The sequence below is a fragment of the Nelumbo nucifera genome, chromosome 2 (genome assembly GCF_055504915.1).
Source record: "Nelumbo nucifera cultivar China Antique chromosome 2, China Antique-T2T, whole genome shotgun sequence".
In the NCBI taxonomy this organism is placed as follows: Eukaryota; Viridiplantae; Streptophyta; class Magnoliopsida; order Proteales; family Nelumbonaceae; genus Nelumbo; species Nelumbo nucifera.
This window is the reverse complement of record NC_142650.1, coordinates 14,017,646-14,041,758: the sequence shown is the minus strand read 5'-3', so window position 1 is coordinate 14,041,758 and position 24,113 is coordinate 14,017,646. Positions and strand designations below refer to the sequence as shown.

At 35.8% G+C, this 24,113-nt stretch overlaps 1 protein-coding gene across 1 annotated transcript; it reads left to right on the top strand.

Annotated features, from left to right (window-relative positions):
* The first annotated feature begins 212 nt into the window (after window positions 1–212).
* On the top strand, window positions 213–17,912 carry LOC104597164 (ATP-dependent zinc metalloprotease FTSH 10, mitochondrial-like). Its single transcript, XM_010258587.3, has 8 exons — window positions 213–548; window positions 659–902; window positions 1,016–1,087; window positions 4,680–4,813; window positions 11,220–11,705; window positions 11,971–12,738; window positions 16,792–17,019; window positions 17,292–17,912. The coding sequence occupies exons 1-8, from the start codon at window positions 498–500 to the stop codon at window positions 17,769–17,771; spliced, it is 2,463 nt and encodes an 820-aa protein (XP_010256889.1). The 5' UTR covers window positions 213–497; the 3' UTR covers window positions 17,772–17,912.
* The last annotated feature ends 6,201 nt before the right edge of the window (window positions 17,913–24,113 follow it).

Sequence of the window (24,113 nt, the reverse complement as noted above, 5' to 3'; positions counted from 1 at the left end):
ATCACTATATAACAAGTACGAAAGATGTTTTCGATACACGCTGAGATGTGCATATAAACTCATGAGGGGCGCGTTTAACGGGACACCAATATGAGTCTTATGAGCCGGATTACCTGCCAACAAAATAGGGTCCAACACCCTATCAAGAATATCTGGCACCACACATCGGCGGTCCCACTTTAATATTGGGCCCAAGCCCAAACGCCTCCAAAATCCAAATGAAAACCCCGTTTCGAAAACCGTGATATTTCATCTTCCTACTTTCTTTTATTTTTTCTCATAGATGAGAAGCTGTGCGCGTACCGTAGCCACGCCATTGATCGTATCAGCGAGAAACTCCGAACTTCGATCGGACCAGAAACCCTAGAAACCGAGCGCTTTCCATTGTTGCTTGTTATCTGTTTTGTACTCCAGGTGAAGGTTGTTTGATCTCTAAAAAATCCAGGGCATCTTCGTTTCTAAACTACCCACTGATTCATGCTCCAGTCGATAAAAGAATGATCTTTTCAAAGCTTGGACGTTCCTTGTCGCGCTCCGCAGCTTCAAGAGTAAGATATTCCATACATTTTTCTATCCTATTTTAATTCCCTCCAATGAAAGTAATCATATTCGAGAGTTTTATTTCTCTGTGGTAAATCGGTCGAGTTCCGTTTTGCAGAATGGACTCTTGGGTGCTTATGGCAGAAGATCTGCGTTTCTGAACGAATCGCTTCTTCGGTCTCCCCATGGAGACGCCTTTCCTGGGGGCGAGCATAGCAGATTAGGGTCTCTGAGGTGTTACTTGATTTCTATAGGAACCAACAAGGAATTTGCTTCCAAAAGATACTCTTTGGATTTCAATGCCCTTCTTGCGAGTCCTAGACTCCATCGGTTTTTCTCCAATGAAGCTCCCAAAAAGAAAAGTGAGAAAGTCTTTTTGGCTTTTTAATTTCTATATTCGTGTGGTTTATGTGGTTCTCGTGTTGTTTCCACATCTGATTCTTATTGTTCGTGACTTACTTTTGTGATTTTACAGACTACGAGAACTTCTATCCAAAGAATAAGAAGGAAATTCCCAAAGGGAACAATCAAAAAACCGAGTCAAAAGGTAAGTGGTACCTGTTTTGGGGCTTGTTTGTTGCTGGGTTATTTTACTAAAGGAATGCAATTGTCGGATATTGTTGTTATCATTTGCGTTTTTTTACATTATATCTTGTATTCAACTTCCGCATAGCAAAAGAAACCTTTATTTTTTATTTGTTTTTGAAGAAAGGTAAGGCATAATGTATTAATTCAAAAAGTATATGGTCCTCTGAATAATGAGTTGCTGTGCAAGTATAAGTCAAATTAGGACCTCAAAAGAAATCCACCCTCAAAAAAGAAACTGCAAAAGTATCCTCCTTATATACATTATGAATAGACAGCCAATCTCTAATAAGTTGCGCCACCACATTGGTAGCTTCTGCTTCTGATGTAGCTTTCTGTTAAAAAAATTCTGGAACCTCTCAGGCCATACAGCCCAAAGGATTTAGTCATTCCAGAGACCTGCCACCCCTCCAAAAAGTGCTCACTGAATTGGGAAAGCATCGGTTCAGATTTACTGCCTTCGGAAAATGATTCAACACTTCTGTACTGAAGTTACAGTGCAAAAATAGATGGCTTGAGGTCTCTTTTTCCACATTACAAAGTGAACACGTCAGATCTGAAAAGTTGAAACCCTTTTTCAGAAGAGCATGTCTTTAGTGAGGCATTTTTCCTAGGATGCCACCCATGCGAAGACCTCGACTTTTGAAGGAGCTGCAGACCCTCAAACTCCTATATTTTTGGTTTTAACTTTGGGAGGGGGAGATTGGAGCAATCTTGATAACTGTCACCTGGAAATTTAGATGCCTTGTTTTGCCATTTTATTGCAAGAAGTGAGTTTTAGACTAATGAAAAAACCAGAAAATCTTTCAGATGGATGTTAGGTTTGATCCTATATGAGCAATTCTGGGTTGGTCTGGATCTAGTTGAGCCATTTGTAAATACTAAAATAGGAATGTGGAACATCTTTCTGTTCCCAACATTGTTGATGAAAAGTGGGACACTATACAAGATGGTATTACTGGTTGTCATTAAGCCTGTTTCTTACAAAAATACAGCAAAATCAACCAACTAATGGAGTCCAAATCCTAAGTAATCTGTATGGATTTGCATTTTCTAGGTATTGATTATGAAAAATAAACCATGTAGAATTATGGATATATATCATTAAATCTCCTGATATAGAGACTGCATGAATCAGAAACCACCACCATTTGCTTTTTACCAACTTGATAGAGATATATCATCTTTATATGCAACTCTGCTTCCTGACAGTGATACACTTTCTGTGAAATCTCAAATGACAAGAAGTTCAGCAGAATTTCAAAGCTTATGTGAAAGGCCATATAGTCTTTTTTTTTATTTGAAAATTTATACATTATATCCCTCTTATCATTATAAAATGTTAAGAAAATAGGCAGTGTTTCAGAATATGAATAAAGTTATGAACAATAGCATTTGATGTGCTTCTTTGCTGAAAACATCAGACTTCTTTGCTGATTTTTCCTTTGATGATCTTTGGAGAAATTGGCTAGCTGTGGCTAATACTTCTACTAGGAGGATTAGAAGAGTGATGGAATGGACACCGCCTTCAGAGGGTGTCATTAAGCTAAACTTTGATGGGAGTAGTCAGGGTAATACAGGACCTTCGGGTATAGGAGGGGTCCTAAGAAATAAGGATAGCAATATTATTTCCTTATTTTCAGGAACAGTCAGAGTGGGTGACTCCACAAGAGCAGAGATACTAGCTACCGTACAAGGGATTGAGATTGCAAACCAGATTGGGGTGGGGCATTTATTAATTCAAGGTGACTCACAGGTGGTGGTGGGATGGCTCCTGAACCCGGATTCTGCCATTTGGAGCTATAGGGATCTTTTTAAAAAATTGAAGTGGCTGACTAGCAACATGACAATTAGTGTTCAGTGGGTGAGAGGCAAATTCTATAGCTGATTCATTAGCCAAACAAGGGGTTTCTCAGAACTGTCTGTTTTGAATTAACTTGTAACTTATTCAAATTGTATTTAAGAATTTTCTTTAGGTTTCCCTGAAGAGGTCGCCCTCTTGCCTCTTCTTGGGATGCTTGTAACTCCTATTTTCTGTCATTAATACATTTCTTCATTCATTAAAAAAAAACATATGATGTGCTATTTAGCTTGAGAACAAATTTCAAATAGATTTATGAGGAAAATAAATTGTGGTACTAATAAATAGGATGATATTTAATGACAATGGCAAAAACAAGATGTATACCATATTATGTATTATTTATGCCAGGGGAAAATTTTTGAGATGAATAATTAGTAATACTAGCAAAATGGATGGGAAAAATTGTCTTTGAGAATTCAGGTGCAATTAATTCTCTGGTGCTACTTTTTGTGGTGTTTAAATAAAAACCCCACCTTTAACATTTATATGCCATTTAAGGATGACACTAGAATCTACAAATTCCATGAGTACATTCGATGGAGGAGGAAGGATTAGTATGTTTGTAATAAGTTAGGTGTCAAGATTTTGCCTAGAGGCCAGAGGTGCAAGAGAAAGAGAGGCAATAAATTGTAAAGTGCAGTCATCACAACTTTTATTGGCTTTGCACGTGTTTTGTACCAGTTAGTCAAAACATTGACTAGTCATTTGACCTAGTTTTAGCCTTTTAGAACCATTGTCAATTAGCTGGCTGACTAAGCATTTAGGACACACCTCTCAAGTCAGCCAACTAGACATTTTAGGCTTCAGCATTACAACACATCAGGCAATGCTTTCATTCTGGTATTGACATTTTTGCATTTCATTCCACAAGTTTATTGCGTATTTAATCTTTTTTATGGTTAAAGTAAAATTTCTTAGAAGAACATAAAAGAAAAGAAAATAAATGGGGTGTATATGGGCTCTGTGGTCCAAGAAAAGCAAAAACAACCCAAACAAAAACAAAAGGTCAATCAACAATGGAACAAATAGAGCCACACCCTGCCAACCCCAGCCCTATATAGATGGTGCTGGTGCATTTAAATTTCTACACGATCAACTCTGCAAATAACACAACTTTCAAACTGGACAAACAGCCACCAAGAAATAGAAAGTATAACAACCAAGCAAAAGAACAAACACACAGAAACAGCAACCAGCCAACCAATAAACAAAATATATAGATAGGATCTCCACATAGAGGTGTTATTTATCTTTTTAAGTTTAGACACCATTTTTCTTGTTGACTGGTCATTACTTAGGCAGGTATTGGTGGACACTTTACTTAGCGAGATCAAACCAACTAATAGTTAGCCTTGCCATCTTTACTGCACTGCTTTTAAAACAAAATGAGTATGGTGCCACTGGTCAATCGTGAACAGGCTATATAAAATTTATTCCATATGATCCTAAGATCGCATATTGTTGTATGGGTTTGTTCTCTCTATAGGTATAATTCTTTTAATGGATAACTCTTTCTAGGTATAATTATGGAGTGTTTTAGTGCTATCATGTCTCCAGTTTCTTGGCTATTTCAGAAATGAAATTGCATGGTGGATGATGCAATATATATGCGATTTTCATCTGTTTATTCCTTGTAGTGAACAGGCTATATAAATTTCTACCATGTGATAGTTCTTTCACTATTTTTCAGAGGAGTCAAACACCGAAAATCAGGGGAATTTCCAGGAAAATTTCATGAAGCAGTTGCAGAACTATTTGACCCCTCTAATGTTTATTGCATTGGTGCTTTCGTCATTCTCTTTCGGTTCTCATGACCAGAAACAGGTCCAATTTCCCACCCTTTTCCACTTTCTCCCTTGTCATGTTATGAACATCTCATTTGCTGCTTACTTTTTGGTTTTATCCATCAGAAGTAAAACCTAGGTCATTTGACTTAATTGACTCTGATAATTCACCTTAGGTGTTCTGGACTCTGGTAAGTTTTTTTCCTTGTCACTTAATGAAAACAAAATATTAACAAACTCTTTATTTATTTATTTATTTTGGTAAGATATTAACAAACTCTTTATTATCAAACAACTAGGGCATAGAAACATGTAAAAAAACTAGGGTATAAAAAAATCTTTAGCTGCCCATTTGGTGTTTTTTGTTTCAGTGTAATAAATGCCGTATTATCTGCTTATGCACAACTTATAGTGAAACATGATTTTTCCCTCTTTTTTTTTTTAATTATATATAATAGACCGGCATTTGCACTCTAATACAGCCTGATGTTCAGATTGTAGTTTTGTTTCACACAGGCTATTAAATTTGCTTTTCAAGTTTAGTTCATTTCAATTTCTTGAATGATACAATTTTACTAATATTTTTTTTTTGAGAAAAGGTAAAGTATTTCATTAAAGAAGAGAAGAAATTACAGGAGACCTGCACGGTAAGACACTGAGCAGGAAAATCTCTCAAACATTTACAGTTTTAGATTAAAGGTCAGGGATATACTCATACATTAATGATCCATGGATCAGTATTCTCTTATGGTTTGTCTTTTGTGAGACTACAGGAGTGGACACTTTTATTTTATTTGATCAATAACAGAAACTTTATTAAAATGAAAATAACATAAAATACACAGCAATGTTCCAAGCACTGCAAAATAGATATATAGCCTTGGCTAGTGGTCTATCTTACTCATTTTTCTGTTTGCATGTTCCTACCTTGTTTGACTAAACCTCAATATATTTGATTTCTGTTAACCCTTGTTTTGGCAGTCTGTCAGCTATGCTGTTGGCCGACATTGGAATCCATCTCTTTTTTTTTTTCAGTTCTGCAGCCAACATTTAGATTTCCCTTAGAATATGCCTATATTTCTAATATCCTCCATAGTTCCTTCTTATCCACCCCACAGCCACATGAGAATCTCTTCAACCAAAATATCTCTGAAACTCAGTGATTTAGCCATCCTTGATGCTTGTAGAGCAGTCCAAATTTCTGCTTTTATTAAAACACCATACCCAGCCGGCCCTGAGTAGATATCTAGTGAATTTCCTTTGCAGTTTCTAAAAGATCCTCAAACTCTGAAGAGACCTGGATTTCCTATTCTGCATCTGTCAAAAACCATTTTTATCAGATTTGGTGTTGGACGACATCATGGTATTGGTTAGTTTTTTACTATGCAGTTCAGTCATATAAAGTGGCAGACCATGGTTGCTCACTATCAGCAAATAATTGCATTTGAATTCTCTTTAATACCTCCTAGAGTTGACCATGGTTGCTCACTATCAGCAAATAATTGCATTTGAATTCTCTTTAATACCTCCTAGAGTTAAGTGCATGCCAAATAGGGTTGTCAATGGACTCTGGAAGTCCAGAAAATTGATCTGACATCCAATCTGATGAAAAATTATTATATCTATATGCATATAATATAATGGTATATTATAATTAATTATATATAATATAATTAAAAAATTATTATATATGTATAAGTTAATATGTAGTTATTTTTTTTAACTTTTTAAATCTTTATTTTAATGACAATAAAGTGGATTCAGATTAAATTCGAATAAGATATTTTGGATTCTGGATCAGATTTGGATTTAAATTTTCAATAATTGGATTGGATTCAGATGTGGCTGGATTTAATCTGGATACGGCCTGATTTACTGCCCTAATGGTAAGTTGGACTTCTAGCTGATTTATGGTTTATTGTACTACGGTGATGCTTGATATCTGCTGAAATAGGTGCTGAAAGAGGAATGAGGAAAATATTCCAAATTTAAGAAAACCCCATTCAGCATATCAGTAACTTGTTACCTACCTAGTTGCTGTCTTGCTGAATGATAAAGCATATGAATTGAGGTGATAATTTTTCCTTTTATCATATACCAATAACAGCTCTGGATTTAAGCTGTTTTTAAGTTTGGCATCTCTTATGGGTTCTAATCTCAGTGCCTATTTCAGCAGTTATCTAACACTACATAAAATATTGGTACTGTGGAGAGAGTTATTCAATTGTGTGAAGTGAAACAGGGTTTCATGGTTCAATTCCACTTATATGGTTTTCACCATCCCTTGATGTCATATGTATTATAATAAGAATATCAAACAAAAGTAGGGAAGGTGTTAACAATTGAATAGATAGTGAATAGGAGATAGGAGAGGAGGTGTTTACCAACCAGGATGACATAGCTAAAAAATTTGTGGACCACTTCAAATTGATTTATAGAAGGCCTTTGAGAGAGAGGACAGTCATGGAAAGGGTGGATTGGCCAAGAATTGATGAAGGAGTGGCAAGGTGGCTGGAAAGGGATTTCGAGGAAGAAGAGATTAAGAAAGCTGTCTTTCTAATGGATAGATCCAAGGCTTCGGGTCCAGATGGCTTTACAATGGGTTTTTATCAAGACTGTTGGGTGGTGTTGAAAGAGGATCTAGCTGAAGTCCATAAGCCCTGGAATTAATGCCACCTTTTTGGCCTTGATACCTAAGAAGAATGATGCCAACCACCCAAAAGATTATAGGTCTATTAGTTTGGTGACAAGCATCTATAAAATTCTGGCTAAAGTTCTCTCATTGAGGATCAAAACAGTCCTCCCTACCATCATTAGTGAAACCCAGGGGGCCTTCATTCAAGGGCGACAAATAACAGATCAAATCTTAATTGCGAATGAGTGTGTGGAGGAAATGAAAAGGTCTAGTAAGGGAGGATTCATTTGTAAATTGGATCTTGAAAAGGCCTATGATTTGGTGGACTGAAAGTTTCTATTGGAGGTTATGCAAAACTGTGGACTTGGGGACAAGTGGTGTAGTTGGATCTTTGGGTGTATCAGTACTTGTCACTACTCTATTCTGGTAAATGGTACGGTGAGAGACTTTTTTCCAGCTTGCAGGGGTGTCAGGCAAGGGGATCCACTTTCATCCTTCCTTTTTACCTTAGTAGCTGATGTGATTAGTAGGATCATTACTAAGGCTGGCAGCAAAGATGCCATTAGGGGTTGGAGAATAGGGAGACACCAAGTCCCCGTCACCCACCTTCAGTTTGCAGATGACCTAATGATTTTTTTGTGAAGGTCTTAGTGAAAAGGTAGCAAACCTAAAGGAGATAATAAAAGGATTTGAAAGTGTCTCTAATTTGAGAATAAATCTGGAAAAGAGTTGCATAGCGGGTATAAATTTGGAGGTAGGGGAGGTCGAGGCTATTGCGGAGTGTCTTGAGTGTTCCACCTCTGCTTGGCCTATGTCATATTTAGGGCTTCCTTTAGGGCAAATCCTAGGGAGAGTAGATTTTGGACCCCAGTGATAGAAAAGTTTGAGAAGAGATTAGCCTCATGGAAGAGGAACTATATCTCTTTAGGAGGGAGAATTACCCTAATAAGAGCTACCTTGGCTAACTTACCTACTTATTATTTGTCTGTCTTTAGGATACCAGTTAGGGAAGCTAGGAAACTGGAGAAGTTGATGAGAGACTTCTTATGGGAGCCGGGACAAGAAAAAAAGGATCACTTGGTTAATTGGGAAATTGTGTGCAGAAGTAAAGAAGAGGGGGGCTTGGGAATTGGGAGGGTAATTAGAAAGAATCAAGCTCTATTAGGGAAATGGTTGTGGAGATGGCCTTTGGAAAGAGAGAGATTGTGGCATGAGGTGGTGGGAAGCATTCATGGGAGGTCAGAGAATGGATGGGATGCTGGTGTATCGAGGCAAGCTAACCTAGCAGCACCGTGGAAGGCTATTCACAACACCCTTCCTCAATTCCTCAATTTTATCAGGTATGAAGTTTGTTCTGGCAACTCTGTTCTTTTTTGGGAGGATATTTGGGTAGGAGACTCACCGTTAAAGGACTTGTTTCCTTCGCTTTTTTCTATTTCTTTGTACAAAAAAGAGGTGGTCTCAAAATTAGTTTCACCTTTGGGAACACCCTTAGATCCTACTTGGGATTTTGGGTTTCGTAGAGGACTTAGGGATGCTGAAATTGAGTCTCTTTCTATTTTGCTTGGTTGTCTTAATCAGGTTTGTTTGGATCCCTCCAAGCCAGATAAGAGAGTTTGGACTCCTAGACCCAATGGAACCTTCTCTTGTGCTTCTTTCTTCAAGTCCATCTCTCAACTTTCTACTCACCAACCTTTTCCGTCAAAAGAAATTTGGTGTAGGCCAGTCCCTCCAAAAATTATGGCTTTTTGTTGGGAAGTATTCCATGGGAAAGTAAACACTTTAGACAACCTACAAAAGAGAAGACTTTTTCTCTGTATTTCTCCTAATTGGTGTATCCTCTGTAGAGCTCACGGTGAGGATTGTTACCATCTACTAGTATCTTGTCCCTTTTCTGCAGACCTTTGGGCTTGGCTACTTTCGTTGTTTGGGGGTAGTTGGAGTCTACCAGCAAAAGTTCTCTTCAACCATTCTACCTTTTTTTGGCCTACAAAAATAGGGAGAATTATGTGGAGATGTGCTTGTGTTGCTTTGACTTGGACTCTTTGGGAAGAAAGGAATCTCAGAATTTTTCAAGACAAGGAAATGAACAACCAAGATTTGAAAGACTGTGTGTTAAATAGGGCAATACATTGGCTGAAGACCTTGGAAATCTTCCATCAATTCTCCTTTAATGACCTTTGGAGAAATTGGTCAGCAGTAGCAAGGTGCTCATCTTTAAAGGACAAATCAATTACAAGCTGGTCTCCTCCACCCGAAGGCTCAATAAAGTTGAACTTTGATGGAAGTAGCATGGGTAATCCAGGATTATTCGGAGTGGGGGGGTGCTTTGAGAAATGAGAAGGGAGAGATTTTGTTGCTCTACTCAGGTCTCTTGGGAATTGGGAACTTCATCAGGGCAGAGCTTTTAGTTGCTGTACAAGGGGTGCAATTTGCAAACCAGCTGGGGGTACAACACCTAATAATCGAGGGGGATTCCAAAGTGGTGGTGGGTTGGTTGAAAAATTCTGAAGAGGCTATGTGGCGATACAAGAATGAAATGAAGAAATTTAGTTGGTTGACAAGGAATATGTTGGTCACTGTACAGTGGGTGGGGAGATCAGCAAATACTTTGTCAGATGTGTTAGCTAAGCAAGGGGTAAATAGGGAAGAATTATTTTGGGCTCAGTTGTGATTCTTGTTTTTCTTTCCTAGTTTACTTGTAAGATTCAAGGAGGGGCTGCAGCTCGTGCCTCTCGTTGGGATGATGTATGAACTCACTCTAAAGTTGCTTCTGAATCAATAAACTTATTATTATTCATAAAAAAAAATAGTTAATGTGAAAATAAATTCCATTTACCCTATTGAAATTATCTTTTAATGATTTCATACCTTTTTTATCTTCAATTTGTTTAAGCTGGTGGTTGAAGTGTTTCTGGACCGAGTCAGTGTCTTTTGGGGGAAATGATGGTCTGATGTTTAGCCAAAAGGCCCAAAACTACTTTGGAAGTTTTTTGATAGTCCCAACAGTTCAACAATCCATTTTATCCAGTTTCCGGGTTTTCACACACTGTTCTAAACAATTAAGTATGAAAAAAGGTTTCAATACCCTAAATTAGTTGGTTGGATCTCCTCTGGAATCTAGTGTGGGGAGTTATTTGGATTGCTAATTGTTTAAACATTGTTCAATTGTATGCTGTTTTCTTAGAGGTTGTTCACTAATATGCTTGACTCTTTTTTTTTACAACAAAATCATGCATATTGGTGAACAACTTCTTAGTTGGAATTTTCTGAATATGTTTTTTTATTAAAAAAACATGTTAATTGCTAATGTTAACATGTGCTGAATTCCACTTTCCCATTGGTTCTTTATGGAGTCTCCTGGCATATCCTTGCCAGGTCGTCTTTGCATAATATTAAATTAGACACAGGCTTAAGTTCTGCTCCATTTTGGGACTCTCGTAGTGGAATGCCATGTTATGGTGGATTCCAAGTTCTAACACTAATTATTTGCATCATTGTAACCTTGGTATATTATACTTGAAGAAATTACCTTACTCTTGAATCTACTTGTATCATTGTTATTTTCAGCTTCACCTTGTCACATGCACAGAATGTTTACTTGTTTTTGTTATCAGAGTGTGAGGTTTTTATTTTATTTTTTTTGTGCTTCTGTTCAGAAACTTTATTTGTGAATCAAGTCATGATCATATGATGGCCATGTGTAGTTGTGTAACTGCTTTATCTTGTCTTACTTTTCAAATGTGCATGGAGAAGTTGGTACTTTCACTTCTGATGCGATCTAATCTACTTTGGAATTTATTTTGTACAGATAAGTTTCCAAGAATTCAAGAACAAACTTCTGGAACCTGGTCTGGTGGATCACATTGTAGTTTCAAATAAATCAGTTGCAAAGGTTTATGTCAGGAGGTCGCCTCGCATTACTGATCAAACCAATGATGATGTTGTCCAGGGACCCATTGATGATACTCCTGCTAGAGGAAATGGGAGCCAGTATAAATACTATTTCAACATTGGCAGTGTTGAATCGTTTGAGGAGAAATTGGAGGAAGCCCAGGAAGCATTAGGAATAGATCCTCATGATTATGTTCCTGTAACATATGTTTCCGAAATGGTTTGGTATCAAGAGTTGATGAGGTTTTTACCAACAGCCTTGGTTCTGGGGTCTCTGTTGTACATGGGGCGAAGAATGCAGGGTGGATTTGGCATTGGTGGTAGTGGTGGAAGGGGTAGCCGTGGAATATTTAATATTGGAAAAGCCCATGTCACAAAACTGGATAAGAATGCCAAAAACAAGGTTAGGAATTTCTTTTTTTTTCCTACTTTTTGGATTTGCTAATTTTTCTAAACGATCTGAATGAGAATGCTTATCTCTTTATTCCCCTTGCTTCTAATATATGAGAGCTACTCTTTATTTTTTCATAATATATACATTACCCATTGGTTCATTCCCATTCCTTCTCCCTTAACTAATAATGGCAAACTAATCAGAATTCAGAAGAAATCCTTTAGCTTCATATTTTTCCATGTATTTTGTTTTATTTTTCTTCTTGGTGGTCTAGGTTTTTTTCAAGGATGTTGCTGGCTGTGATGAAGCAAAGCAAGAAATCATGGAGTTTGTGCACTTCCTCAATAACCCCAAGAAATATGAGGAGTTAGGAGCTAAGATTCCAAAAGGTGCTCTTCTTGTGGGCCCTCCTGGTACAGGAAAGACACTTCTTGCAAAAGCAACTGCTGGTGAATCTGGTGTGCCCTTTCTATCAATATCTGGTTCCGATTTTATGGAGATGTTTGTTGGGGTTGGACCATCCAGGGTAAGGAACTTGTTTGCGGAAGCCAGGCAGTGTGCACCTAGTATAATTTTCATTGATGAAATTGATGCAATTGGTAGAGCAAGGGGTCGTGGAGGCTTCACAGGAGCCAATGATGAACGTGAAAGTACTCTCAACCAGTTGCTTGTAGAAATGGATGGATTTGGAACAACATCTGGAGTTGTAGTACTTGCTGGAACTAACAGACCTGACATTTTAGATAAAGCTTTGCTGAGGCCTGGTCGGTTTGATCGCCAAATTACCATTGATAAACCTGACATTAAAGGCCGTGAACAAATATTTCAGGTTTATCTGAAAAAACTCAAGCTTGATCAAGAACCATCATATTATTCTCAGAGACTTGCAGCTCTCACTCCTGGATTTGCTGGAGCTGATATTGCAAATGTTTGTAATGAAGCTGCTTTAATTGCTGCAAGAAATGAGGTATCACAGATTGCTATGGAACACTTCGAGGCAGCTATAGATAGGATAATAGGTGGTCTGGAGAAGAAAAACAAGGTAGCTTTTTATAACTTACTGCATAGTCTTCTCCTTTTGTTGCATGATTTGTTATTCTAGATTCTTTTTCCACTGTCATAATTTAGCATTTGCCTTACAACGGCAAGGAGCATATTTGTACCACAGTTGACAATTAATTGTTCAAAGATAATATATATGTTTCCTTTCCATAGGATTATTATGCAGCATCTTTTGTTCCTGGACTATCAATTAAAAAATACTCAGAACGGTGCAGTGGCTTGCTGATGTAAGCTACAATGCTACATACTAAAACCAGCTATTTTTGTTAATTGTTTACCAGAAAATTACTTTTACTTGTATTAATATTTAATAGAATATAAATTTCTGGAGAGTTGCAGAGTAAGCTTTAGAAAGGATTTAGGCGTGTGGAATCTATTTGTTTATCTGGATTAAAATACTAAACTTAATTTGAACCGGGAGGATTTGCTAAATCTAAGCTACATGGACCAAACTGAATGTATGAACTGCTGAGACTCTGGTATGGAAGCAAATCAATCCTGAAACAAATCAAGTATAGGAGCAAATCTTCTGAGGTTCAGAAAAGTGGGTACTGTTTCATGTAATCATGTCACTCTACTAACAGTTACAAAACATCAAAATAAGAAGAGAAAAAGACATAAACGTTGAGAGATTAAAACTCTACTCTGAAAACTCTCATCTTAAAATGAACTCCAATAACTTACTAAGAACCAGAACAGAGGAACAAGCACATAAGATCTACTTAAGACTATTTTTAGACTTCTAGTCCTACTTTTTTTAGTAATAGACCCATATTCTTTTATAATCCTAATCTAAGTGAAATATGAACAACAAGTTAGACTTCTTTAAGACTCCAAGTTACAATATAACTTAAAAATAGTAAATATTGCATCTTAATAATAATCTAAAAGCAATCCTGATTAAACTAGTGCTCAAAGTAATGCACATATTGCAACCTTAAACCAACTGACAGCTACTGAAAGACTTCTAGTATTTCTTGATTTTGAAAAGGCTTTAATAGCAACACCCTTCACGTGTAGCTAGGTTCTTCCAAAATCATAGTTTCTAGTCTGATCAGACTTATGAAAATAACAAGAGACAAATCTATAAATCCCATGCTTTTCACATGGACTATTTTGTGAACACAAAGGGCTTTGTAATAAGTCTTCACCCTACATTTTGACCAGAACTCACACAATCCATGTCTAGATTGTTTGTGAAGCTCTTTGTTGGTTTAAACAATTTAGATATTAATACTCTTTCTGACTGTAAAATAAGGTAGAAAAGAGATTATCTCAAGAAAGAATATTGGTTTTTATCTGGACCACACTTTTTTTATATTCATTCATTCATTAGTCCTTGTGTCAGGACTTGTTGCTATTTGTTCCAGATAAATGTTCAAGCCTTCAATTAAGTTTTTCATGTTTCTCAATTGAAACTTGTATATAGTCTTATGGGTTTTCATCAATGAATTTATTCCTTGGTTTGGAAGACTTGTTGTCCTACTACTGATTCTGTTCTAATGTCCTTAATTGTATATCTCAGCTTCACCTTGCCAACAACATGAAATCTTTTGAATACTTCTTTACATCAAGGACTGTTGTCATTTATCATTGTCTAAGCCTTGTTCTCACTACCTGTGGTTGTGATATAGGATGAGTGGAGATCCTCTGAAGTTTAGATATGTTGTGGGCAGAATAGGAGTTACAGCTAGGGATTCCAAGAGTATGGCTGATGTATTGGTCAGGCATGGAGCCAATAGGGCTAGTCTGTTTTTCGGGGAAAATCCATTGGGAGACTAGCTGTAAGACTAAAAACAAAGCTAAAGGGGGTGGAGGCGTTTTGGCCTTCCTTGGGAAGAAGGGCATGCTTCTCTTGAACATTGGTTATTCTTTATATTGATTGATAAGATTTTGACTGTTACAAATAAAAAGAAAAAGAATAGTGGGGGTTATGGAGCTGTTTAGGTGTTAGAGGTGTGGATTTTGATGTAAAACTACGGTAAAACTAGGATTGATTTGAGGAAGAATTTGAAATTTAAATGCTTGAGTTTCCACTTTCTAGCCTATTTTCAGGCCTCAAATGTCTTAATTGAGCTTCCGACTCATGTCAGAGTGTGTGAATAATCAAAACAAAAGCATGAAGAATAGAAGAGGAGAGCTCCCAACCTGGTATACCGCCTTCCAACTGAACTTCCATTCCATTCATATGAAGTTTTAAGCTGAGCTTTGATGGTTCTGTTGGGAACCTGGACCATCTGGATTTGTTTGTTGGCTTTTACATGTACAACCTAAATTAGCCTTTTCTTCAGCCTGAAATGGACAAATTGTTGAAGAGGACTATTGAGTGGGTGACAACAAACACTGAAGGTCCATGGATCCTAAGACATCAGATTCAAAAAGCCAAGGCATTGGGTTTTAGGTTAAATGGATCATGAAGGTGGGTCCCTAGGTCAGCTAATGACCTTGTTGATTCTGTTGCAGGAAAAGAGGTGGGTAGGACTTCTTTAGTATATGAGGGAGGCACCGGGAACTGGAGTTTAACCCAATATGCTAGGTGCATTTGTTCTCCACTTGATTTCTTATATTGTGAGTTTGAGTCAGCTGCATGGTGTGTGTGTGTTCCTTCTCTTTAGTTACCTTCCAGCATAAGGGTTTCTTATTTGTTTCTTTTATTAGCAAAGTTTCTTTTATTTAATGATAAAAACGTACAAGACATCAACATATATAGACTTTGACATTTGACACCTCATCACTTGTTGATCACCTCCATTTGTAACCAGCTGATATTATGCCTCATCACCTGCTTGTCACCTCAGAGATTTCTGCATGGTGGAGTAATGTTTAATCAAATTTGGTATAAATATTACAGTATTAATCATAATAACATCAACACTAGTATCCCAAACTAGATAGTTTAACTATGACCTAAAAAGTACTCCTGTAGTTTTGATTTGAGTCTTCTATTTAAGATTTGAGATTCCAGCTGAGCTAATTCAACCATAGATTACTATAGAAATGTGCCAAAGTGGCAGCTGGGGTTGTGGGCTCCACAAAAGCAAGTTTCCTAAATTGGTTTTCCCTCTGCAGGGTTTCTTCTTCATTTTCTGATGTGCATCAGGTTTGGTACAATATTTCTGTGTAGCCATTCCATTTGTTCATGACAACATCTGTTTGAAAAAGTATTCTCCAAATCCTTCCCATCCATTTGTGGCCATTCCATTCGTTTGTGGCCTTACTATTATCCTGTGATTCTTTCATAACATTGTTCCCAGTAACTTCTCACTGGTAATCCTTGTATAAGTTGGAATTTGCTGATTCTTGTATCAGGTTTTTCTGGATTGGATGGTTTCTTTTACAAACCTTGTATAGGTTTCCCTACCTTTTCCTTCAAACCAAAACATTCTCTTAGAGGAGACATTGTGATTCAAGACATATATGAACTTCGAGGAATTTTCTTCTGTTTAATGTTTTGAGGTATTTCTGAGTGAACATGTTCTAATGGATGCCCAGATAGGTGAATTTTGCAGACGGCCTTGCCAGAGGAATATGAAGAGTTTCTTTTTCTTTTCTTTTTTATATGTTTCAATGGATACTCAAGGAATAAGGAATTATATACTATTCCTGTATGCTTTTCCAATAAATGCATTTGATTCCTTACACGCACAAAATGAGAGCAGAGACAAGATAATGTTTTTTTTTTGTTCCTCTTAATATAGATTTAATTTTTTCTTCAAATAAAAAAAAGAATCCTCTTGCTGGATGACAATACTACAAGAAATACTTTCGACTGGTTAATGCTTTGAAGATGTTCCCTATGATATACATGACTTATGAGAGGAGAAAGATATTCCTCCACCCCACCCTAAGGGATGATAGGAATTTTTAATACTAATTTTCATCGTGTCTGTTAGACTTTCCCTTGTGCCTTTCTTTGTTCCTCTTAAACCACATAACTCCTATTGGTATCATAAATCAAATAGAAATGAATCAGTTTTTTATTTGCTCCTAAAAGAGTCTGATCCTAGACTCCTGATCCTGCTTGGTTAAGCAGGTAATAAGCAAGCAGGAACGCCGGACTGTTGCTTACCATGAATCAGGTCATGCTGTCGCTGGGTGGTTCCTGGAGCATGCAGAGCCCTTGCTTAAAGTGACAATTGTTCCTCGTGGTACTGCAGCACTTGGGTTTGCTCAGTATGTTCCAAATGAAAACCTTCTAATGACCAAAGAGCAGCTATTTGATATGACATGTATGACGCTAGGTGGCCGAGCTTCAGAGCAGGTACTTGAAATGTTTCTATTTCTATAGCTGTTGATCCATGAATTGCAATCTTTTAGCAGCAACAAAGAATTTCAAAATTTTGCTACCTTCATGCTTTTCAAGGTTCATGAATAGGGTAAAATGCCCAAGAGAATAATCTAAACTTGTTGTAATGGGACCCTGACTGCAGTTTCTTCGCTTCTATCTGGTGTATTGCAGAAAGCTGTTATTGTTGATGCGAGATGTGCTCCAAAACATTTATTTGTTATGGTGACCACTTTCTTTTTGTACAGGTTTTGTTGGGAAAGATCTCAACAGGTGCCCAGAATGACTTAGAGAAAGTAACCAAAATGACTTATGCCCAAGTAGCAGTCTATGGTTTCAGTGACAAGGTAGGGCTCCTTTCTTTCCCGCAGAGGGATGATACGTTTGAGATGACAAAACCTTTCAGTAGCAAGACTGGGGCAATTATTGACAATGAGGTGAGAGAATGGGTTGCCAAGGCCTATGAACGTACAGTAAACCTGATAGAGGAGCACAAGGAGCAAGTTGCTCAGATTGCTGAGGTTTTGCTTGAGAAGGAGGTCCTACATCAAGAAGACTTGGTTCGAATATTGGGGGAGCGCCCTTTCAAGTCAGCTGAGCCCACAAACTATGATAGGTTTAAAGAAGGATTCCGAGAGGTAGATGAGAAGAGTAGAGAGGCCACAGATGTTGGGACTATGGGGGATGATGGGTCATCACCACTTGAACCAGAGGTTGTGCCTACATAGTATTAACAAAGGTCTGTGGTTGTATATGCAAGGGATTGTTATTTTATTTTATTTTTACCATGATCTCCTGGGGAGATGAACGTATTGTACAAATCGTCATATTTGCCAATGATGTTATAATATTTCTTGACGTTACATTAACAGGAATGTCAAATGGTATCCCTTGAAAAGATTATTAATTAGTCCTTCAAATTGATTGCTAATGCAAAACACGAATGCTAGATTAGATGCTGCCTATTACTCTAGTTTGGTGACCTAGAATGATTATGGCGCTCTTAACAACAGGTGAACTTAATCAATCAATCAAATAAAAAAAAGAGAGTTGAACTCACGGAAGAGCAAGAGATTAATGTATTTGATATGGGAGGAGGGCAAGTGGATTTTTATTTGATGTTATCATTACTGGATGAGTAAAATAGAGTGAACGAGAATGAAGATCTTGGTCCGGTAATGTTGGGTTCTGTATTAGTTCAACTTCAGTGCCAAGCGTTGTGATTTTAAAATGGATAAAGGTGCTTCCATCTTACATGATTTTGCCTACTCAATCAGAAGTGTGCCTTAGAAAAAGTAGACATTAAAATCCCCACACATGAACACAATAGCAGCAGCATTTCTCAGGCGTTATGGTCTACACTTTACAGTAATGTGAGGAAAGAGTAGACACCCTTTAAAATGGCTCTACCGTGTACTGTCTACAGTAATGTGAGACACCAAATGTGCTGAAGTAAATAATGAGCGTCAAAAACCTTATATGAGTTTGAAGTAAAAAATAAGAAAAAACCCTCCATGAGTTCCTGTTCCTATGAATAAAAGATTGCCTTCCCCATTTCCCAAATAACTCTCCACTGCAGTCTCCTTCAACCTAATCCCACCACCACCACCACCATATTTTCCAACGCTTCCCAAACGATGACACCTATCTACTCGGCAGTCGGCTACTCGCTATTGTCGTTCGAGCTGAATGTGCCACTATTATCGTTCTACCTTTTTTTTTTTAATCAAATGAAGCTACCCTACTCTAAGCATCAATTAAATGATAAATGGAATAATCAATCGTTACTAACACCGTAATTAAATTCTCCCTCCGGCCTCCACAATATATATATATATATATATATATATATGTATATGCACAAGTTTATTTTAATAAGACAATTCTAATGAGAGTAAATCAGCCTCTCACAAGATTGTTCCCCACAACTTTATACAACACATTCAAACCATGTATTGAGAACATCTCCCGATAATGGCATCAGAAATGATGATATTATGATAAGGAGATGTTCACAATACAAGGCAGAAATATGCTGTGAAACATTATGGGAGGCAATCTGGTACTCTAATATGTGATTTTATTTTAATACTTTTTTTTTAGCCAAAATAATTTTCTTTTCCAAATGCTAAAATTTCAGAAGCTTTTTTTTTTTCTAAAAAAAGAGTAGAGCGTGGTAGATTTTCTGCCGCAATTATCAATTCATCATTAAGGCCGTTTGTCGTTATTAAGTAAGAGATATTGACGATTGAACTTTTGATTTCAGGTTTGGAACCAAACAGAATGAAACTGTGATGTGTTGATTTTTTTTCTTTCTTATTTCGCTTGAAAGATTTATTTGATCCCAGTATTTATAATTTATTACGGTGGTCAAAGACCAAATATTAGCAAAGAATTGCCTGAGAAGAGTGAAAATAGAAATATATACGGTCCAAATACAAGGTTTAATCACTATGCGCATATATGTATATATAGGTACCCCAGACGAGTCGCCTAGAAAAGAAATTTAAGACGACCTCAAATCTAACACAACAAGGCAACGGTTTTGAAAGTTATCAACGTTGTTGGCTTCTTGACCCTCTCTAGTGATGATCTGTTCATGACTCATGAGCCAGTCCAGATGCAAATTAAACTCCATTAGTCTTAATTTTATGATAAAAACTAAATGAGACGCGTGCAGCAGACTGGAGTTAAAAACGTGTCCATATTACATTAATTTTATTTCAATTGAATTGATTGTGGGTGAACTTAAATAGCTCTATATTTAAGTTTTATTTTAAAATAAAAAAACGTAAAATTTTAAAAGGATAAAAAAGAAAGAATGCAACGAGAAAAAAACTCCTGTACAGATCGTGAACGTGAAAACAGGGGAATGCCACGTATGATAAATAAATGTATGAGAGATATTCCCAATAAGTGGATAGATTTAATTACAATAGACAGGTCAGGGTTCAGCAACATGAGGAATTTGATATGGACAACTGTATTTTGAAATATAGTATAGATTAACATTGAAGCTTTGAATGGCCAAATGATCCAATTGGCCATTCAAACCTATAATAAAGACAAGGTAGTTTAGTTGTTCCCCCTGAACGACTCAAACCTATAATAAAGACAGAGGGTCCTCAATCGGTCCCATTAGGCATTAGGCGAGGTCCAGTAATTAAAACTGCATTTGGTTGCATTTGAAAGGAAAGGGAAATAAATGTTTTTTTTTTTTAAATTAATGGAATGGCACGTGTCATGTACTGTGCAATTAAAAATAAAAGAATAAAAAGACATTCAAATGTTAAGGAATTTTTTGTACTTGGTTAGCTGCCACAATTGAGTGAATGAATTCATAAATTGAATTATTTGTATAATTACTTGACAAATATTGATATTATATAATGTTATTAAAATATTTTAAGCTAACTATTATGACTTAAAAGGCCCTTAAGGTGAATATCACATTACTTGTGTGCAATTAAGTATTATGTTTTACAATCAATCAAAACACTGTAAAAGCAATTTTCTAAGAAAAAAAACATTGTCTTCCCATTTTACTAGCCAACTTCTATACCCACAAGACATTATTAGACGCTCATTCACATAAATGACAGTATATATACAAGTGAATGGGAATAAGATGGAGACACATCTTCCCTTATTAGGTCCATTAACAGATGTAGAAGTGAATGGGAATTACAAAACCAATATTGGAAAAATTTAAGTGTGTATTTTGTTTTATAGGTGTTTCGTGATAGGCATTTATCAAAATGTTGTAATGTTATTACCAAATCAACATATTTTTCATCATATTCATCTATATCCATTGATATTAACAAAAATATGTTTTGACTTATGTATACACCAACCGTAAGGGAAACTTTATTTAATGCTTTTCCCTAACGATTAAACATTTATTCATTGTTCCATTGAAGTGACACCTACTAATGCTTAATTGTCATTAAACAATTTATCAAATACTTTTCTCGGTTTTAATGATAAATCAAATGCAAACATTTATTTAATAAATGAAAGCTATACCATATACATACTTTTTTGTGCAGAGTAAAAAATGAACCGATTAGGCAGTTTGAGTTTGGGATGATAGTATAATGCCTGATCACCAAATCAAAGGGGCAACAAGCAAGCGGCCAACAAAGGTCCAGGTCAGGTTAGCATTCAGACCACTCAAACTGGACCCGACCACATGGAAGAAGGAACTGGTGTCGTTGTCGTCATTGTGTCATGTTGTACGTACTTTTTATTTTTATTTTTATTATTAAATTATTAATTGGGGTTGGCACTTAATACTTGGCAGCATCTCCCAAAATAAAGACTGCATACCAACTTACCAAAAACTATAAGTTGATGCGTGGTGTTTTGTTCCTTCAAACTCGGGACAAATTTAAGTCCGGTTGGGACTATATATATATATATATATATATGCATAACTTGATCTGATCAGATTATATCTTCTTTTTCTTTTTTATTTATAAAAGGAAAATTTTTTAGTATCTTATACATTGGGTTTAGTGCTATTTTGATATCTGTCATTAACCAGCCGTTAAGTGTCATTTGAAAAAAATACAAATATCCTTTGAGTATCGTCTAATTCTCTTTATCAATCATCCAAACGTTGACAAAAAATGAATAGTCTTAAGTCTTTGCCTCTTCAAGAAAGTTAAGAAAAAAAAAAAGAAACGAAAAGAAAAAAGGAATAAAAACTTTTTAACAATGGTATTGGTAACAAGATCAAGACACTATAGTATAATAATATTTTGACTTTTTTGGTGAATATAATATTTTCACATTTGATTGGGGCACTATTGAACTTTTTACCTTATAATAACTTTCTTCCCCATCTATATTTAAGTTGATACTATTAGAGGGCCAAAAACATTTATTTATTCTACCTAACCATTTTTAACGTGGACTATTGTTATGGGAGTTCACTTTTTAGCATTCGACTTATAAATATGTAATAAATTTATATGTCAATTTGAAAAAAATCCAACTTTAATAGTTAATATAATGTCTAAGCTATTGAAGTGTACTAGTTATGATCTTCGGAATATCTTTGTCAAAACCCTCATCACCGTTTTTCTCCCTCCAAAGATTAGTTATGAACTTCACTTTCAAATTCACTTCTCTATTTATCTCTTTCCCTCACTCAAGCAAAAATGCCTTTGATTAGTTTGTTTCTATCTTCAAGACCAATATGTTAATGGTGAATGTTCTTAACATATTATAACTTAGACCTTTTGGGTTTAGGTGATGAAATGAGGTACGTCTTAACAATGGATCATTAATAAAATGATTTGATTTTTTTTTTTTTTAACAATGGATCATAAAACAGATTAGAACATTTATTCCTTTTGGTAACTAAACAACGGATCAAAATTTAATCTTGCCTTTTGCTCCAAAACCATCCAGCCACACTATTCGCCTTCGTTTTCTTTGTTATTAGTTATATCTTCCTCTTCATGGACAATTCTACTACCGTGGTAAAGAGAGAAAGAGGGCTAGGTCCTGCTTTTAAGATCTTTAAATAAAAAATTATTTTATTTTCTTTCGAAGGCATATGAAAGTTTCTTCTCGTAAACAGTTTCCTACTTTTCTTTTCTATATTTCACTTTTTATCAAAATTAAACATTCATATAATTTTAATTATAATTCCTTCTTTGGAGAAGATATATTTCTTATGGTCCATTGAATGTGAATCCCCTTTCTAGACAACCATAACATGGCTATAATATATAATTGAATCCTTCTTATTGAGTCTACTGTTATCTTTCACCCATAGCTAAAAAAAGCATCCAAACAAACCCTAAATTAATATTATGCTCATAATAGGATTGTTATTATCTAACTAAAATTAATATTAATTCAATAAGAGGTGTCTTTTGTATTTTTTTTCAAGTTTTTGTGTTTAGATGATTTCACATGCACTATGTTAATCCTAAGTGAGATTCGTGAATTTTTAATTTTTATTCTAAATATCAGGATGAATTTATAATTAAACAATTGATTGATATATGATTTCAGCGTAAACATAAATAATGATAAATTATTGGTTATGGGATCTCCAACCACCATTTAACAGTCCTTATGTGTCATGTGTGTAATTGATGAGAATTTATGAATACAAAAAAAAAAAGATGAGAATTTACAGACAGTCGCAATGAGTTAAATAAAAATAGTAGGTAGTAATAAGGTCACCATCGGAAAGTGTACGTGGCCATTTATGATAGATCAAATACTTGAACGATCAAAAAAGAACATTGGAAATCAAAAATTGTTAAGGGTAAAGATGGAAAGTAAAATCAAAATACAACCATATTAACAGTAGTATACATTATCTTTTTTTTTTAATCGTTGGAAAAACTCTAATAAACAGCATACGGCCTCATGATAATTAAATACTGAAAAAACAAAAATTGTAAAAAGTAAAAAAAAAGGAAACTAAAATCATGATTTTTGACTAAACAATTGTTAACATCCTTATTTTTATAAATGGTACAGTGCCGTGACAAACCATTTTTTCCTTCTAAAATTCGTGTCTTAGTGCAGGCCAATATATATATATATATATATTTGAACCGGCCGGTCACCTTATTCATCATTCAGTGATGGTGGAAAATAGACCACTTGGCACTTTAATTTCTCTAACACTACATGAACATGCATATCAAATTAAATTAAAGAATAAATTAATACTTGTTTGTTAGTACGTACATATATATATAGGTGCATGCATTGTCTCGAGTCTCAACAAGTCAACAGTGAACACCATCACTCTTCAGTACAAATGCATGTGTCATATATAGGTGCATGCATTCTCCAAAGAAAAGGGCAAGATATCACCTATTATTATTCTTATTATTTAGTCTATTTTCCAATTGACTAGCTAGTAGCTGAAATCGGTTTCCTGCATTTCATTGGCCAGTGCTAAATAATGCACATAAATTAAAGGAAATTTTCTATTTTAGTATCTCAACTTTGGGGTAGTGTCCCAACTTTTAAATGTGTAATTGCATTACCTAAGTTTAAAAAAGTGTCAATTTGGTCCCTGTTGTGATGAG

Bases quoted from the DNA above. Each gene is read 5' to 3' on its own strand.
- LOC104597164 (XM_010258587.3), top strand. From the start codon at position 498: ATGATCTTTTCAAAGCTTGGACGTTCCTTGTCGCGCTCCGCAGCTTCA. The intron at 1,088-4,679 runs GTAAGTGGTACC...ACTATTTTTCAG, and splicing joins TCAAAAAACCGAGTCAAAAG to AGGAGTCAAACACCGAAAAT. The intron at 12,739-16,791 runs GTAGCTTTTTAT...TTGGTTAAGCAG, and splicing joins GTCTGGAGAAGAAAAACAAG to GTAATAAGCAAGCAGGAACG.